Source organism: Anguilla rostrata, chromosome 14, assembly GCF_018555375.3.
Source record: "Anguilla rostrata isolate EN2019 chromosome 14, ASM1855537v3, whole genome shotgun sequence".
In the NCBI taxonomy this organism is placed as follows: Eukaryota; Metazoa; Chordata; class Actinopteri; order Anguilliformes; family Anguillidae; genus Anguilla; species Anguilla rostrata.
The window spans coordinates 15027471-15045901 of record NC_057946.1 but is presented as its reverse complement, the minus strand read 5'-3'; the positions used below and the strand labels follow the sequence as shown (position 1 = coordinate 15045901).

The window sequence follows — 18431 nt, the reverse complement described above, 5'->3', positions numbered from 1 at the left end:
ACATTTTAAAATCGATTCAAAATTTTCATGGCAATCAATAGAGTGAAACTACAATGGGTCTAATGTGTTCTGTCTTTCTTGTCCTCGTCAGGAGTCTGCCTGCAGCAATAAATAACTGTAGTCTGGATATACTCTACATTGTTGGTGTAGACAGGTTTATAGAGAATTACAATAGTCAAGATGTGATGAAATGAAAGCATGAATTACAATTTCCAATTGATTAATCTGCATTTCACTTGCTATACTTACCACTGTCAGCAGCAATGCTACCCTGTAGCCTTCCCATCTCAAGCTGCTGAAGCTAAGCCGGTGTGGGCTTGGATAGAATAGCTCCTGGTAAAATGAAGTTGCTGCTGGAAGTGGAGTTGGAGGGTTGGTTTGAGGCATTCTTCCCTTTGAACCAAATAAAACCCAATTTCACAGCTCAACAATGGGCACACTGTGCTGTAGAAGCTGCTGTCCTTCAAATCACAAACCTTAGGTCCAAACTTACTCTGTCAGAAAAGACCCCACAGAACTTTTCAGAAGAGTCAATGTAACTAACCGATGAAAAATAACTTTCAGAAAGTATTTTCCCATATCATCAGCTAGCAACCAGTAGTGTCTGCCTCTTGTGGAAATAGCAATGTAAATTTACTTTTAAATCTGCTTTTACAATAACTTGAGGGCTTAAGTAGTACAATCAAAAGCTGCAAAGTTTTCTGACAGTATGTGGATAAAAGGGATTCATGCATATGGGGTTATGCTGCTTATGTTAGCATTATGTTATAATATTTTTGTACTATATTGTATGAGTAGGTTTTTGCGCATGTGCAGAGTGCAGTGATGTAGTTGACAGCTACAAAGATGTCAGTGCCAGTGTATATTTTGGATATTAGTGCAGTTTCAGTTCATTTTAACTTACATATTCACTCATAACCATGCACTGCACTCAGTAGTGGGTGGAAATAATGTTCCATGCCTGATTGGTAGCAGATCAAGTTTGTTTATTATTTTTTTTATTTTTTTACTACAGTGTCATGGGTTTACACAAAACCACAATTTGCTTTGATAAGCAACACACATTCTAGAAGAAAAAAAACTGCACTGTTGTTAACAGTTAAAGTTAAAGTGGTGGCCTAAAAAATCACCTCTGCTTACTCTTAAAAAGATGAAGTAGCTTATACAGCTCTGGAAAGAAATTGAGACCACTCCAATTTTTTCTTAAATCAGCATCTTTACATGTATGGCAGCCATTCCATTCCAGTGTCTGTTGAATTCCAATTTACTTAATGAGGTACTGATTAGGTGATCACCTGAACCAAATCTTATTTAACGAGGAGAAGTATAAAAAACCACTGCTGTGGTCATCACTATCCTCTTGCAATAGGACCAGCTGGATGGAAAAAACAGTGCTAGTAGTACCTCAAAAGCAATTGGAATAAAACAATAACTATTGACCATGCCAAAACAGTTGAAAAGAAAAGTTTTGAGTGAGGAAAAAAAGGGTTCAATTCTGGCTTTACTGGCAGAGGGATTCAGTGAGCGTCAAGTTGCTTTCATCCTTAAAATTTCGAAGACGGCGGTTCATAAGAACAAGGTCAAGCAGCGGACATTGGGGACTACAAAGCTACAGACCGGCAGAGAGCGAAAACGCCTCTCCACTGACCCGGATGACCGCCAGCTCATTCCAATGTCACTCAACAACTGTTGGATGACATCAAGTAACCTACAAAAAGAATGGCAAACGGTAGCTGGGGTGAAGTGCACGGCAAGGACAGTTCGAAACAGGCTCCTAGGGGCAGGGCTGAAGTTGTGCAAAGTTAGAAAAAAAGCCCTTCATCAATGAGAAGCAAAGAAGAGCCAGGCTAAGGTTTGCAAAAGACCATGAGGATTGGACCGTAGAGGACTGGAGTAAAGTCATCTTCTCTGATGAGTCCAATTTTCAGCTTTGCCCAACACCTGGTGGTCTAATGGTTAGGCAGAGACCTGAAGAGGCCTACAAGCCACAGTGTCTCGCACCCACTGTGAAATTTGGTGGAGGATTGGTGATGATCTGAGGGTGCTTCAGCAAGGCTGGAATCGGACAGATTTGTCTTTGTGAAGGACGCATTAATTTTCCAGAGCGGTATATTTTACTCTACACAATTGTTGTCCAATTGTGGCTAGTATATAAATCTGTGGAGTGCAGCTGGTGCTGTATTTATCCACAAGATGGCAGTATGAGCAATGTTTGAAGGCTTATAGCAGTATTAAGACAGTTGTATTCTGCAAGGAGACGTTTGCAATTCTGTGTGTAGTTTTCTTTTTTGCAGCATGCATCACAATCCCTGTGTGATGATGGCTAGTGGGTGCTCCTACTGGTCATGGGTTCTCTGGCTTAACCATACGTAATCATTCTCTCATCTGATAAAAAATAAAATAAAATAAATTGCTAATACACCTGTATGTCATTCAGGAGGTAAGATATCAGTATTGTATGCATGCAGTTAATCACATAATATTTTTGTCATAGCCTTCTCTTATCATATGAGCCATTTTATCCTATTGCTACAGCATCAGAGTGACATGTTAGTATAACATATGTGTGGGTGTTTAATTAAGTGGGTACTATAACTCACCATTATGGTCTATTTCAATAAGCTGGGGCTTCTATTAATTTATCTGTTGTGTTATCTTGTAGGGGCCATTTTACCTCTATCCTCCTTACCTACCACCCTATCTCTCTCTTCTAATCTACCACTAAAACTCCCAACAAGCTCCTTCTCAAAAAAGAAAAGAACATTGTGTACTTTCTTCCAAATCCTTATTCTAACATCTTATTACCTAATTGTTCACTGGATCCTGGGAACATGGGTAACTAAGGCCAGTGGCCCACCTGCATTCTTAATTGTTATTTTTAAAAAACAATACAGCATAAATGGCTGCCATTCATGGCCGAGGGTATGAAAATAAGCCTCCTGCTGAGATCCTGTCCAAAGAGAGGAGAGCGGAAAGGCCAGGTCTCAGACTGCATCTCGGAATGTTCTGGGCTTCCAAGGTGTTCCTCTAAGCAGCATGGAACTGGCAGGGGAGTAGCAGCAGTATGCCTAAAATTGCCATGGTAACGGCACAGCAGCAATTCTTCCATCGCTCCTGCCCTCTTCTTTGCAGGTTTACACTTAATCTCGGTACAGAAGAGCCAATAACCTTCTGGTATACAGGAGATGGCATTTACTTCCCAGACAGTCCTTTTTTCAAACATTGTTTTCCCCACTCTTTCTTTTATTTTCAGTGAGTGTGCCTCTCAAGTCACGGCTGTACTACCCAGCCCTTTTCAAGGAAAGCTGCAGCTTAGATGTGTGCACTCTCCAATACAATCACCTGTGAGCCAGAGCCCTATGGAACCCACAATATCGCAGGAGAGAGTGAACAGTAATCAAAAGACTCCCTTACTACATGAAGACGATTAGTACCCATTGGGTGCCTGCCATGAGTTTGGAGAAACTAATGTAGTTCCTGCATCAATCTTCTTTGTGCAATCTGATTGCTAGGATACAAATTAAGCAATAGCATTATGTTTAGAAAAGTGAAAATCATAGTGAAAATAAATTTTACCCATCTTAGGGTCAGCACAAATATCTAAGTTTGTGCACACTTTTCCAGAAAATGAAATATTAGATCAACAACCTGGATGAGCCTCGCAAACTAAGCACCATGCCAAAAATGCAATTGAAAAAAAAAAAGTCCTAGATAATTTCAAGGTTTAAAAAGTAAGAGGTGAGGAGTACACACCTCATCTATCTTTGCACTTGTTAAAACCGTTTTCTCTAATAAATACCGGGATTTCTTAAAAAACTCAGGACAAACACAGACTGGTTATTAATGATGTCTGCTGACTTGGCTTAATGGCAGAGTTACGTGGTTGCAGTCATTATTTTTTAAAAAGCAGAACACACACATGCATGCATGCATGGACACAGAAACGATAGCATGTCCAGCATGAGTTGGGCTTCCAGTCTCCCAGGTTGTTCCACTCTATTATTTGTGACCCACTTTGTGTCATTACTCTTCCGTAGTGACTAGTAATGCTCTGGGTGGCTGGCTGGTGGAATGGGGCATTGGGAAATGTCATAAAAAGTTAGCCGATGTCAAATGCTTCTGTTGCAAAAATTATTTGAATGAATGTTACATTCAAGGTACAGACCGCTCAAGAATTCACAATGGCAGAATAACAATGGAGCACATTCTTTTTAAAATTTTAAAAATGACATCTGGAAACTGTTTTAGGTACAAAACCTCTGTCTGAAGGTGTATTAACTTGCTCAGGCAGGACCTTGAGGGCCATTAAATACAAGCCTCTACACATGATCACAGCAGTCTGCCTCTTGTCACCTTCTCCTTTTGATGGATATCATGGCTAATAGCGGAAATGCTGACTGACTGCAGTCCCTTGTATCCTGCTGTTAGTGTCTGCTAATTACAAGGCCTTGTGGATTTAATAAGTATTGCAACACTCCATACACACCCCTGAAAACCACATGAAACAACCTTGTTATTGAGATTCTTTTATATATAAAAATGGTAAAGTCTAAAAACACTTGTTAATGTTAATGTGGTTTAGGCCTTGGTGTACACCTTTTCTCCCAATTACTGTTTGTCATGAATTTCAAGTCGCAATCATTGAATCATTTCAAGGCCTGTTAAAATTATGTATTTTATAACTTGTGCAATACCAGCATATCTTTACACCATAAGTATTACTGCTAAAGATGCATATTCCAGTCATACATTACTGCAAGTCTATTTCCATATGCAGATATTGCTTTCCTTCTGTAGTAAGCTCTTATTCAGGAGTTTACATGAAAAAGCTAAAACCAGCCAAATGACCTGCATGCCAAATGAGTGCCATTTTAATCCCATAAAACACAAGTGCAATTCAGGTAATTGCTGGAACAAGTCAAATTGGATAATACTGGCATATAGCGGGAGACCATGAGGATTTGGCAGTGGGAAACCATGACTGAGACTAGTGAGGATGATTTTCTAGGGTCTAGTATGTCTGCAGATGAAGACGTATGAGGTAAGTCTGTCTATATTATTAATGCATGGATTGAGTAAAACATATTTTATGGATATTAAATAGGAGCTTTAGTTTGAAGTTGAAGACAGGTTGACATTCTTCCACAGAAACTCCCAGAAGGGCACAATCTCTTCACAGCCAATGCTGGGATATCACCCTGAAAAAGGCCACATATCCATGCCTCTTTACCATTTCACCTACCATTATTTCACCCACCCCCACCACTACCTGCTCCCCTCCTACCAACAGGAGGGCATGGCAGAACTTCCCCTGCTGCCCCCAGGCACACACGCAGTCCTTCTGTTGAGTCCACGGTGGTGTTGGGGAAACCACCTCTACGAATTGTAGAATAGAGAAAACAGATAATTAATTGTCCGTTTCAACAATCCACACACGGGGGGCACCAATAATTGTAGTGAGGTTAGGTAAGGTTTATTCAGGAGAACTGAGTTCTGTCGAGCAAAACTTAGTGAAATAACTGTCTGATTACAAATATAAAATTATGGAGTACAGAGCTTGTCACGGTTTTGGGTGATAACACCGTTTATTTTCCAACCTGCGTCATTCTTTCGTTTATTACGGCCTTTGGTTTTTTATGCGCCTTTTCTTTAGTTATTACAGCTATTGTTTTAACTTCGCCTTTTCTTCAGTTATTACGGCTATTGTTTTAACTGCGCCTTTTCTTCAGTTATTACGGCCATTACGTTTTCTTCATTTCCGTGATTGAATTATACGCGTGCACCTCTCTTTTTACAATTTGCACCTGTTGGGTTTCTATTTAAACCCCTAGCAAGCCGCTAAGCTTTGCTTCAGTGTCACTTGCGTTACACGAGAGCCGGTAATAGGTATAAAGGTATAAAGGTATAAAGGTATAAAGGTATAAAGGTATAAAGGTATAAAGGTATAAAGGTATAAAGGTATAAAGGTATAAAGGTATAAAGGTATAAAGGTATAAAGGTATAAAGGTATAAAGGTAAATTGTTGTAGCTACAAAGTTAGCACAACAGTCTTTAGCTTAATGGGTTGTTGGCAACGAGTTAGTGCCACAACCTAAACTCAGAATTCTTCTTTTAGGGTGTTACTTTTTCAGCCTCGGTTCGAGGTCTGAGTTATTCCGTTTTCTACGCAGGTAGTTTTATTTTCAGAAAGTTTATACTCCTTAAGCTTGTTTTTTACCCAGTACGTGTGTTTAGAGCTTTTCTTTCGGATACTCTTCCTTAGGAGTATTTTTCTTTTCATTCTTTTTTTCCCCTGCCCTTGTCTCTTTCGAGACTTAGTGGTTATTCTACCTCAGGTGAATAGCTTAAAGAATCCCTGTTCAGTTGCGTTTGGTCTCCCAAAACTCCCACTCCCTCACAGAGCTAAATCAAGAAAAATGTGGCTTTGTTCTAAACGTTAGGGTTTAAATCATTGCTCTAAACTACACTGTTGAAATCCAGGTATTTCAGGCCCTTGTGTTGTTAATTGTATTCAATTTATTGTCATTCATCCTTTTTGAATGTAATGTTTCCAAATGAGAACATACCGACTAAAAGAAATTAATGGAGCTGATTGGTGTCATTCATAATGAAAACAGGCTCTCCATACAAGGTTCTTGCGTACTATAAATAACCATGGTCGTCTTGTATGATTTGTCATTCTTGTTCACAAGGTCAGTACAACAGTCTGTGCAACAAAGGTAATGAACCACTTTCAAGGGCTACGTGCACAACAGCAGATAACTGTTCAGCTATCATTTTAAACCCATCAGCCGTAAGATCCTGCAGCCATGGAAAATGTTCTCTGAATCAGCCAAGATGCCAGTGAATATATTGGTGAACTGTGGGTTTGCTATGCTGTGCTTGTGAGAGATTGGACTTTATCTTGCATTCAATTCAGTTTTTTTTTTTTTTTTTTTTTTTTTTTTTTTGTTTTTTGTTTTTTTTATTTTTATTTTCACCAGGCAAGTCATTAAGAACATTTTACAATGGCAGCCTGGTGCCTGGGGCTTAATGAAGCTGGAAAGAACCCTTCTGTATTTGGAGAAACATGCTGAGAACCTGTTAGATGGCATGGAGCAGTAATTCTGGGGTTCAGAGAACGCTAGAAATAGCGGTGGGATCTTTTTTAAAAAAACTAAGCATGATTACAATTCTACATGATGGACGCTGACTAGGAAATGCGCCACTGAATATGATCGTTTTATAAAACCTCAATTCTGTGCACACTTTCCATTCTGCAGTGCTTAATTTTCCTGGGTTTGAAAATAAAATTCCACGACTGTAGGCTTAAATCTGTTGTAGGGTGCTGATTGGGTGTTCCCTAAGATTTTATAATCTATATGTTCTACTTTAATTTACAGAGTACAGAATCTGAATTATCAAGCTGAGCTTTTGCATGTCTCAATGAGAAATGTGCTAGCAGTCCTCACAAAGAACACTTTAAACTCTGTAAACCACATTGCATCACAATTCACTATGCTAAAACAACTGAGGTGTTCACAATGTATGAACAATTGCCGTAAGTAATTATTGTATTTATTCATAGTTCTTCCATGTAATTTAAACATGTTCAGCATTCAAGCTTGGTTCAAGCAATGTTATTATGCAACCGAATGTAAGAATATGTTCCTAAACCTCCAGTTTCCCTTGCTGTACTACAGAGGGTTAACCCTAAAAGTGACCTATTGTATAAGCTTTCAGAACAGCCATCTCACATGTACTACCATTACTGCCGAGAAGTAATTAGGCTGTCAAAATCCCTGTAATTATCCCACTTTTTGTGTATTCAGTCTTCCTGCAAAATACAAAACTGAGTTCTCAAACCACAGAACTGGGATGTACAGGGAGTGAAATGTACAATTCTATAAGTGTAATTATTGTTTAATGAGAGAATTACAATTTCTTAGTAGTAGTCCTTCATTAGTGGCATCATTTCAACATTGATAGGTTTTAATGAAATTATTTTATCTCTTGCATTATTCTCTGGTAGTCCAATCCCAACTTCTGCAAAATACATTTACTTACAATTCATAGAACCAAAGCTCTTGATTAACACAACCACAAGGCTCTAATGACATGACATTTCCCAGAATTCTCCCTTTCTCATAACCTGCTCCTTCCCTCACAGCCCATAAACATCAGTATTGGTACAGTGTGACCAGTGGGATTTTTCTTTCTTTTGCAGTACACTGTTCCAGCATTTAATTCAACACAGTGTCAATTTATATATTGGGGCACAGAAAAGAGTTGCTATTGGGTACAATCACAATCCTCCTGTCTACATTCATACAGCATTAATTTCAATGCTTCATTTTAAGTTCACTAATCTCAAAGGTGATCTATGGGACAAACAGGTGTGTAATTTCTATTATGTCCTTTAATAGGTCAGAAGGAAAAAAATGTTCTCATTTCAATACATCTTTAATGCTTTCTCACATTTGAATTGAACACGAGAAGCAGGGCATTGTTGAGAGGAATTCTTCCTTTATTTAAACCACAATGGAAAAGACTTAGAGGGACAAAAGCAATGTTTATAAGAAAAAAATAAGAACAGCGGATTAAATGGAACATAATGTACTGTACCATATTGGGACACGGGAGACCGTGCAAGTGCATGTTGAAAGACAGGTGCTGGACTGTAATTAAATACAGTGATGGTGATTAATGAAGTAAGATTCCATGTATTTTGTATAACACCTGAAAATACATGAATGCACAGTATCCAACATCCCAAAAAAGTCCCTGTACACACTCAGCTTCTCCTTTTGCTTGTCATACCCAGTGAGATATTTTAAGTACAGGGCATCCAGAAACAACTCTGAATATAAAGTACTTTGCAGAATGAGAAATAATCACTAGCCAACCACCACCCTTCTCATACATGCCCTGCTGTATTCCCAGCAACTGCAAAGTTGTCTCTCTTTACTTGGTAACACTTGCAAAATGTTGTAGCTTATATTAGCTGACTAGCCTCTCACTAATCCCCTTTAGCTTTGTTTACAGTCACAGTAGCTAGATAGATGGTTCCCTGTAGCTTGGCATCAACTGACCTCCCTGCCATAGGTCAGGTTCCCAGGCCAGAAGGTCAAACCTCACAAGATCCTGCTGTGAATGTTTCAGCTACTTGACACCAACATCGACGGAACCAATGCATGTGAGTCAATGTCTGATTCCATTATGTGACAGAGCTCCTTGGTGATCCTCTTTCAAAACCTATGTGGTCCACTAAATTGGGTCATTGATCCAGTTATACAAACAGAAGATGATTTTTCTTTTTTTGCCACAGCATATGGTTCAGGATTTTGAGAATAAGGTTAAAATTTTTTATTAAATATTTACTTGAGATATCAAAATGCAACTGGAACAGTGGGAGTGGTGGATCTCCTTTTGAGTGTATTTAAGTGCCAGAGTGATTGTATTATTATAAAATACAAAACATTTTAGTGAGTATAAATATTGTATCATCAGGCATACATTGGCCTAAATTTTAAAAAAATCGGAAAATATAAACTCATAAAAATATCATATCTGAAAAAAATTATTATTATTAATAATAATAATAATAATAATAATAATAATAATAATAATAGTTAAAATGTAGTTACACACTAACCAGAGCCTTTATCTAAAATGATAATTTAAGAAAATGATCTGCAGTTGAACCATCCATTAGCATTTGATAAAAGTGGAAAAATTGTATAAAAGAGTTTTTAACCCATGAAAGGTACAATTGCAATGAATGCTGGCATGAGAGTAAATATCCCAGTATGACATTTTAGGATTAGTCTAGATGAAGAATTCTGCCATGTCTGACTGACATGTCCTACTTTCCAATATATGCCACAATGAAGATCAGACCTTTTGTCCTTTACTTTCTCCATAATTCATTTCACACCCAGGTAAAAAGCAAATACATTTCAACTTAATGTATAAACTGGTCCAGAAATGTCTTTACTAGTGGCATTCCAATTAAAAAAAAAAACACAGAAAGGGGGTTATACAACAATTGATGTGCAAGCACACAGTAATTATAAGATGTTCAGTGTAAAACCGACTATGCTTATGCATATTTTATCCATATTTGACTCTTATGACCTCTTAAAATTAAATGAACACTAAGCATTTTATTGTGTAAAAAACACACAGTTGAGACTCTTTTAGCTAATTTAGCAAATATCTTTGCCATGTTACTGCCACTGTTAGAAGCATGCTCAGATGAAAATAATCCCCTTATGTGTAAGCAAATATGTTTCATACGATGAAAAACGTGAAATCCTAGAATACAGATTAAACCGGGTAATCTTCTGTGAATTTCATTCATGTCAACTCCAGCCATTCAAGTAAGTGTTAATTAAATGTCCTGTGTAAAGGATATAATTAATCTGTTCCAATAATAGCCTAAGTGTCCCTATAAAAATTGTGTTGGGATTCATGATCATTTTACCACTGAGCAGCTTCATAGGTACAGGTGAGTAGATATCTTGTTGCAGTCCTGTGACCATTGATCCCAGCGCAATGGGACTAAGTGGGACCTGGTTTGATTCAGAAGTCTGAATGGGTCTGTATAGCACTGCAGTGATTGGCCTATCTGAAGGTCAGAGGTCAGTTTGCTGGTTGAAGTAGAACAAGTGGAGTAGGGGGATGGACATGATTATGGCAGCTCAATCAGCTTCCTTGGTGCTCACATCGGACAGCTTGACACTCTCCTCCTCCAGCTCTGCCTTGTCCCGCACCTCTCCCTCTACATGGTAGCCCACCATCAGCTGATACACCAACACACCGATAAACGCCCCCAGCAATGGAGCAATAACGGGCACATAGAACCAGTAGGATTTGGCACTGTGGGAGAAGGAAGGAACCAAGTTTGTCTGACAACATGTGAAGCAATGCTCATTTACAATTCCACATTTTCAGCATATTATTTAGATTTAATAATATACAAATTATATTCATATTGTCACAAAAGAATGCAATACTGCATTTAAGTAGCTGTGATCCCTTTCCATTTTGACATACTGTAGCTATAACTCACTTTCATAAAATAGACATGTTGACTTTACTTGAATTTATGACTTCAATATATAAGAAGTGGACTGCAGAAGTGTTGGAGAAGAATTACTTACGTGAAGACTTCAGTGCCCCATCCAGCAAGAGCAGTGAACAGGCGAGGCCCTAGGTCTCTCGCAGGATTGACTGCATATCCAGAGTTGAATCCCATTGAGAGGCCAATGACCAGCACCACAAATCCCACAGTAAAGGCCTCCAGGCCCCGAGGTATAGGGTTATTGTATGGATCCACAATGGCCAATATGCACACAATGAGGGCAGCAGTACCAATCATCTGTGAGAAGACCATTACATTTCTCAGTCAATAAATATACTCCATGACCCTGGAGACATCTTTTGCAGAAACAGTGGCAGACAGAACCAGCGGCAGAATAGAAAATGTAGGTTTGCAATATTAACAAAAAACAATCAAGTTCACTATACAATATATACGCATAGTATGTGTAATAAGACTCATTCATAAATTATGAGCACATGCTTGTTCCTGAATGCCGATTGCGGGAGTGGGAAGTGCTGGTCTGACCTGATCGAAGAAGCCATTCACCAGAGTGAGATGCTTGGAGGGGTATGTGGCAAAGATCCCGGCTGTGGCATTCTGTCCCACCACAATCAGCTTCCCTTGTCCAAAGTCCCACAGTGCATCTGAAAAGATTGAAGTGAAGCAGAGACTGAACAGTGCAATACTACCAGCACCACATTTCTGCTGCAGAAGCATTGGACACACATTAGTACACCTGTATAGAAGAAATACTAGTCAATACTACACTGCCTGGCCAAAAAAAAGTCTCCCGCATTTGTTGTGGCTTGGGTTGTTTTGACAACCTTATGCAACGTCACCACATTTATTTTCATCCAGAATTGCATACATTTTTGGCCGAGATCTTGTATTGACAACGGGGGGAGTCAAACCACTCCGTAAAGTCTTCTCCAGCACATCCCAAAGACTTTCAATGGGGTTAAGGTCAGGACTCTGTGGTGGCCAATTCATGTGTGAAAATGGTTCCTCATGCTCCCAGAACCACTCTTTCACAATTTGAGGCCGATGAATCTTGACATTGTTGTCCTGGAATATGCCCGTGCCGTCAGGGAAGAAAACATCCATTGATGGGATAACCTAGTCATTCAGTACATTCAGGTACTCAGCTGACTTCCTTTTATTGCCGGATAAATTAATAAAATGAATGCAATTCTGGACAGAAATAAATGTGACGTTGCATAAGGTTGTTGAAACAATGCCACAACGAGTGCGTGCCGTAATCAAAGCTAAAGGTGGTCCAATGAAATATTGGTGTGCAACTTTTTTTTTTTTTTTTTGGCCAGGCAGTATATATTAAGCGATACAAGTTTTAAGTTTAGTGTAACTGAATCGTTTATTTCCAAATACTCACCAAAGTACATGCCAAAGATTATTCCTGAGCCGAGGAAGGCACCCAGAGTCTGAAAGAAGAAAAAGACCGGAAACTTCCTCCAAGGATCTCTCCCAAGAATACACAGGGCAAAGGTCACAGCAGGGTTGAGGTGACCTCCTATAAAAGAATGATAGCAAAATATATTAATTAACTGCTTTCTTGAAATAAGTCAGACATTTCCAAGGCTCACAAGAGACAAAGCAGTGCTTGCTTCTTGGATAGCTCTTGTTGAAACTAAATTTGTCATCAGGAGCTTGCTTGGATTTTTTTTAGTGCTTAACCAGGGTGGCACACGGTGTCTACTTTTGTTACTGAATATTTCAAGAACCATTTCTGAAGGGTTCAACAACAGTTCCCCACCCAGGATTTGAACTGGAAACTCTGGTTTCAATTCCAGCTCTCAACCACAGCAGCACTCTGCTTTGCCAGCACACCAGACTTTCATCAGATGTCTCAAGCTTATATTTATACTTAAACAAAACCATTATGTGTTATACAAACACTGTACAAGTGCATTTTAAATGGAGGTTTCAAAACATACATCAGTCCTCTGTATATCAACTCCCTTGTTGCTATAATTGCCTCACCTGAAACCTGTCCACATACCAGGATGCCCAAGGTGGCCGCAAAACCAAAAGCAAAGTTCACAGTAAGGAACATCCCATGGGAGCCACCGCTGAGTACCAGCTGGGCCACTGCACCACAGCCAAACATCTGCCCAATAAGAAAACAGAACCGTGAAAGCATATTATATCTGTAAAGCATCGAGAGCTGAGTAAGAAAACTACAGTTAGTAAACTTCCACTTGTGGAAACACTGTGGCATACAAAATACACACCGCTAAGGAGCTTGCTGATTTCTTAAGGAAACTTTAAACTTCAGATGGTGTCTCTTATATCTCAGCCTCAATATAGTACGCTCAAGAGGTCCTGATTCCATATTCTTTTGTCGGTTCTGAGCACTACTGCTTTTGTCAGAATTATGTGTCTAAGCTTTTGGTTTTTGCGGTGTAAATAGCAGATGACCTCATCTCCGGTGGACCAGAACTTTTAGGTATAGCTTTCACCCAGACTATAGTCTTTGAAACCGGAAGGTCTTGCTATTGGATAGAACTTTTGAGACCTCACATCCAAGAGCTGTTTTAAACTATTTGTGTATACATGTAGCACCTTAAGCTGCTCAGTTTCAGTCAATAAGTCCATCACTTGTGTCACTTATACATTTTAAATGTGCAAGCACAAATTCCAGAAGCAATAGCTCATTAGGAAATGACCCATTATAAAAACTGTTGATCTAGTTGAATTAAACCACTGCAAAACAGTCAGTTTCTACAGATAATAAACACAGATACAATAAACCACAGATAATGAGTTGTATCTAGTGTCTGTGTGGTGTCTTAGGACATTTGCAAGCCTCAGATGAAAATCCTTTAGGCTCAAAACATACAACAATTATTTTGTGCTTTCATTCAGTTAATCTTCATTTTGCCACCTTTTGTGGCTTCATCCAGAAAAGTATGTTTATTCTGTCAAACATGCACCCTTTCAATTGGTACTGGCACTTTCTAACTGTTTTTTGTCACTAAAATGAATCTCTTTAGTCCCAACATCATAATATACATAATCTCTGTTTATTACACACTGACCTAATTGTATACGATTGCAGCAGACACTGTATATCAAAGCTTTCAAGACCCAATGCTTCTTGATGCTCCTGAATAAACCCCACATTAATTTGATATGCTTTAGATAAACTAAACCATAAATGTAAATTATAATACATAATTGGATTTGGTGAATATGTTTTTATTAAAGGGAAGTGTTTTGGGGGGAAATTCTGAACTAGTTATTAGAGTCCTGTGAGTGTAATGTTGCTTGTTTGTCAATGTTTATTAGCAGCTCATAACAGTTTGGTCCTCCCAATTTCACTTGAAATGGAAACCGACACATTGCAGGGGGCCCAGGACCAGTTTCAGGAAGCTCAGGTGCTTGTTTTCCTTCCATGTATCTACATGTAGAGCAGAGTGCCTGGCAGGCCTTCAGCACCTGACTGTGCTGCTTCACTTTACAGGAAACAAGACCAGGTTAAAACCTAGTATATGGCTGGACCTAACACACGTGATCCGGCCGACCAATGGTGTGACTTCATCACTCACTCAGTCAGTTACAGACATTTGCGTTTTGTAGGGCTGGCCCTGCTGTTGCAGTCCAGCCAAAAGCTGGTTGGTATCAGATTAAATGGTGTCACAGATCTTAAAAGGCACACATGCCTGTACCCTACATTACTTCAGCAACTGGATTAACCCCTTTCTAGTGCTTGAAATGCAATACTTTTTCCCCCCACAGTCCTAATAAACAAGGCACAGTTGTTTTGAAGTCTGCATGAACATATTCATTATTCATTATGACTGAAAAATACAAAATAAAATGAAACTAAAATAAAGTGCAGGATAGCAAACAAAGCCATGCAGCACAGCTATTGTACATGCTAAACAACTGCTCACAAATCCCCCAGGCCATATTAGTTCTGAAATGTCTATACTATAAATTTTAATGTTAATGTAATTTCATACCAAACCGCATAAAATCTAACCAGGATTAGACCCAAAAATGACCAGTTTATGGGAAGCCTATTGCAACTGGCATTTCTGACAAAATAAAGCATTCTGTTAAATACACTCCTTTGTGTGGTTCAGCTTACTGTTAATACCCTGTATTAATTACAATGCGAAGGTATTTAAAAAAATACAAACTGTATACCAAACCAGTATTTTATATAACTCAATTTGCACACGTTTGCATGATCCCACAGTAAAACTGATTACTGATTATTCAGTAAAACTATTGTTACACCAAATAGAAAGAGCAAATATTCAGATTTTGTTTGTGTGTATGTACAACTATATGTACAATTTGTTTTCATGTTGTCTAAAAGCTAAAAGTACTGTAGAAATGTGAAACTGCTCCAGAGACCAAAAATTACATGACACCTACCACCAAGATGAGGGTCCCCAGACACTCAGCTAGAGCCTGGCGCAGAAGCAAATTACGGATATAGAAGATCCGTGCCAACTTGTCCAGGATGATCTTCTGCTTTCCCATGATGCCACTGTAACAGGCAGTTCTGGAGAGTGTTGTTATCTGTCAGTGAAGGCACACAGACTGGGCTCTGCCTCTTAAAGCACAAGGAAGAAACCTCCCTCATCAAACCAGCCTCCTTAAGTCTTTCACCCCTCCCTTCCAACCCCCTCCCAATACTATTTTTCACTATTTGTTACCATTCTTTTTGTACTCACAATCACCCTCTGTTGCTGTTGGATTGTTTTTACTTTCTTTTTACTTTGTCCACTGCCGCATATCTCATACTGTGTAATGCGTCTAAAAGAGTTTTCTCCAATTACTATTAGTATTTCTGCTAATTTACTGATTCTATTTTATGTAGTAGCATTAACTGCCATCATGCATGTGTACATATATGCGTACACACACACACACATACTGGGATGGTAGGTATGGCATCCACCAAGTTATGCCTTGGCGGGGCGGCATACCCCATACTTATACAGCACAGAGAGTCTGGCACTTTTCAGGTTTTCCTTCAGAAATACACTGACCACAGACTCTCAGTCCTTAATAACATTAACTTCTGTGTCGTCTTATGCAAACAAAGAATTCAGATACAATTTCACTAGTCCATACAATAAAGCCCAAAACTTGGGTAATTTTGCTTTTTTCTCCTTCATCGGTTTCCCGCCGATTTCATCACAATTCTCAATAATTATTCCTATTAGACATCTTGCTACAACTGCCAATAACAACATCTGATGGAAAGTAACGAAGTGCAGGATACAGGCAAAATGGACACATGCTATTTCAGCCAAACGAACGAGTTTTTGATGAAACATGAAAAGATGGAAAAACACAGGGCCAAGTTACATTAAATAATTTATAAAACATTGGGTAACATTCTTTTGGAATACAGATTGTTTATTTTTGTAGGCTAAGATAGCCAGTGTTGTTCACCCTAACTTGGCCTGATTTTAATATCAATACTTCGAAGGGCATGCCTAGATTTTGCAAGTTTTAATTAATGACTTTGCAGTGCTTTGTATGTACGAGTAGCTTGGTATTTTTGTACATTGAAAACATGTTTTTGTTGAGGTACAAAGCCAGGAAGGGATTGCAGTGCCATCCAGCAGGGGGCAGTGCTGGCCATACTCACTGGTATGGCAGCAGCTGTGACTCATTGCAATCACTACAGCTTCTGTCCATTGCCTAATCATTGGGCCTTATAAAGATATTGTTCTCAGGCCTAAAGGGGAACATTTTTTCTTTGAGGTATTGTTTTAATGCCCCCGCTTAATAAAATGATGCAAGCCAATTATCCTTCTTGTCGATCTTTCTTTGTTCATCACATAATGCAGAGGCCATCCCCAGCTGTGCATCAGAACACACACAGATTTGTATACTTTGTACCTTGCAGTGTTTGTGGAAAATATTAATACTGTGTTAAAAGAATTTTGTTTGTGACATGCAATGGACATTTTCTGAAGCAAACATTGGATTCACGTCTAGAAAAAAAGTAATTGCTAAATAATCTGCTCTGGTCTTCATGTAAAAAATGTATTACCAGACTGAATAAATATTTAAAATGAAAATGAATAAATGAGGTAAATTAATGTACTATTGCCAAATGGTTTTATGCAAACTTTTACCATCGTCATTGTCTATATTGTATTAGAATATGCATACAGCACGCATTGATAATTGATCCACAGTGTGCATTTCTGAGACAGCACTAAACAGAGAGCATTTTTCACAATCACAAACTGTGAAGCCTATCATATTAACCTCTTTCAGGTGAATTTCTGGCTAGATTTGCTTCTGTAGATCTACGGGAATCTGCAGAGCACTGGGCAGCTTGAAGCAATAGTACTTTGTACTTCCCCTGAGTGCTCAGATACTTAACATACCTCCAGCCATAATGTATGGACTGAAGTCCCTCTTCCAAAATAAATCCTGATTGATTATGTTCACAAGTTCAAAAAGCATGAAATACCATGAGACTCAAAATTGAAAAACATGGTAGTACTGCACCAAAATTCGGACTGTAGTACTGGAACTCAGCACGCTGTTTTGTAAAGACTTAAAGTACACAACACATTTTGTATGGGGTGTGATGCCACAGATTATGGTCTATGGATCACATGACAAAAAAGGAATTTCAGTCAGGGCCACTCACTATTAAATATTTTATTGAATATGTATGTACATTTTTGGTTTGGTGCTGAATAGATCTGCTTCAGGTACTACATTGCACGCTTGTGTGTGCACTACCATATTTAACTAGGAGCATGATACAGCTCCCCTACTACACAGGAGGAATACCAGAAACCCCCAAACAGCAGACCCGATGTAAAAGGACACGTGTCAAGAGGACACCTAAAAGAGTTCCTTTCTGGGCAGGGAAGCTTGCATGAAATTACCATTTAACATAATACCCAGGAACTCCAAGGGAGGGAGCAGACCCAAAAGTCTTCCACCAATACTAAAGCTTCAAGCAGATGCAACATAATGTTTTTTTTCTTAGGCATTGAGCAAAATCCCTCACGGTGCCTTGCTAGCACAAGTAATACACATTATGAATTATAGGCTAGTAATAGTGATATGCAAATATAAAGAACTTTAGCAAAATGGGAAAAATATGCACAAAAGTACAACATATTTAGCTAGGCAGGTAATACTGCTTTGGTGTTATCACACTTAGATGACTGCTCTGTTTTTGGTCCCCTGCGGCAACAAACAAGATTAATAAAGCAGCAGGATCTTTTGAACTCCTCGCCATTCATTGGAGACAAAGAGATGGTAATTCTGCATGTTTAACCTGAACTATGTTGTTCAAGCTCAATGCATTGACCTAAAAAGTCTGTTACAT

General features: G+C 38.8%; 1 protein-coding gene across 1 annotated transcript; it reads right to left on the bottom strand.

The window, feature by feature from the left end:
- Window positions 1–9995: 9995 nt before the first annotated feature.
- LOC135239678 (aquaporin-3-like) lies at window positions 9996–15674 on the bottom strand. Its single transcript, XM_064308522.1, has 6 exons — window positions 15491–15674; window positions 13085–13211; window positions 12477–12614; window positions 11612–11730; window positions 11145–11362; window positions 9996–10860 (listed from the first exon to the last, which is right to left on the bottom strand). Exons 1-6 carry the CDS (start codon window positions 15596–15598, stop codon window positions 10683–10685), a joined length of 888 nt encoding a protein of 295 aa, XP_064164592.1. The 5' UTR covers window positions 15599–15674; the 3' UTR covers window positions 9996–10682.
- Window positions 15675–18431: the final 2757 nt, after the last annotated feature.

Coding starts and splice junctions, on each gene's coding strand:
- LOC135239678 (XM_064308522.1), bottom strand. CDS start 15,598: ATGGGAAAGCAGAAGATCATCCTGGACAAGTTGGCACGGATCTTCTAT. Junction 12,615..13,084: donor GGTATGTGGACAGGTTTCAG/GTGAGGCAATTA, acceptor ATTCTTTTATAG/GAGGTCACCTCAACCCTGCT. Junction 11,363..11,611: donor TGAATGGCTTCTTCGATCAG/GTCAGACCAGCA, acceptor GTCTTCTCACAG/ATGATTGGTACTGCTGCCCT.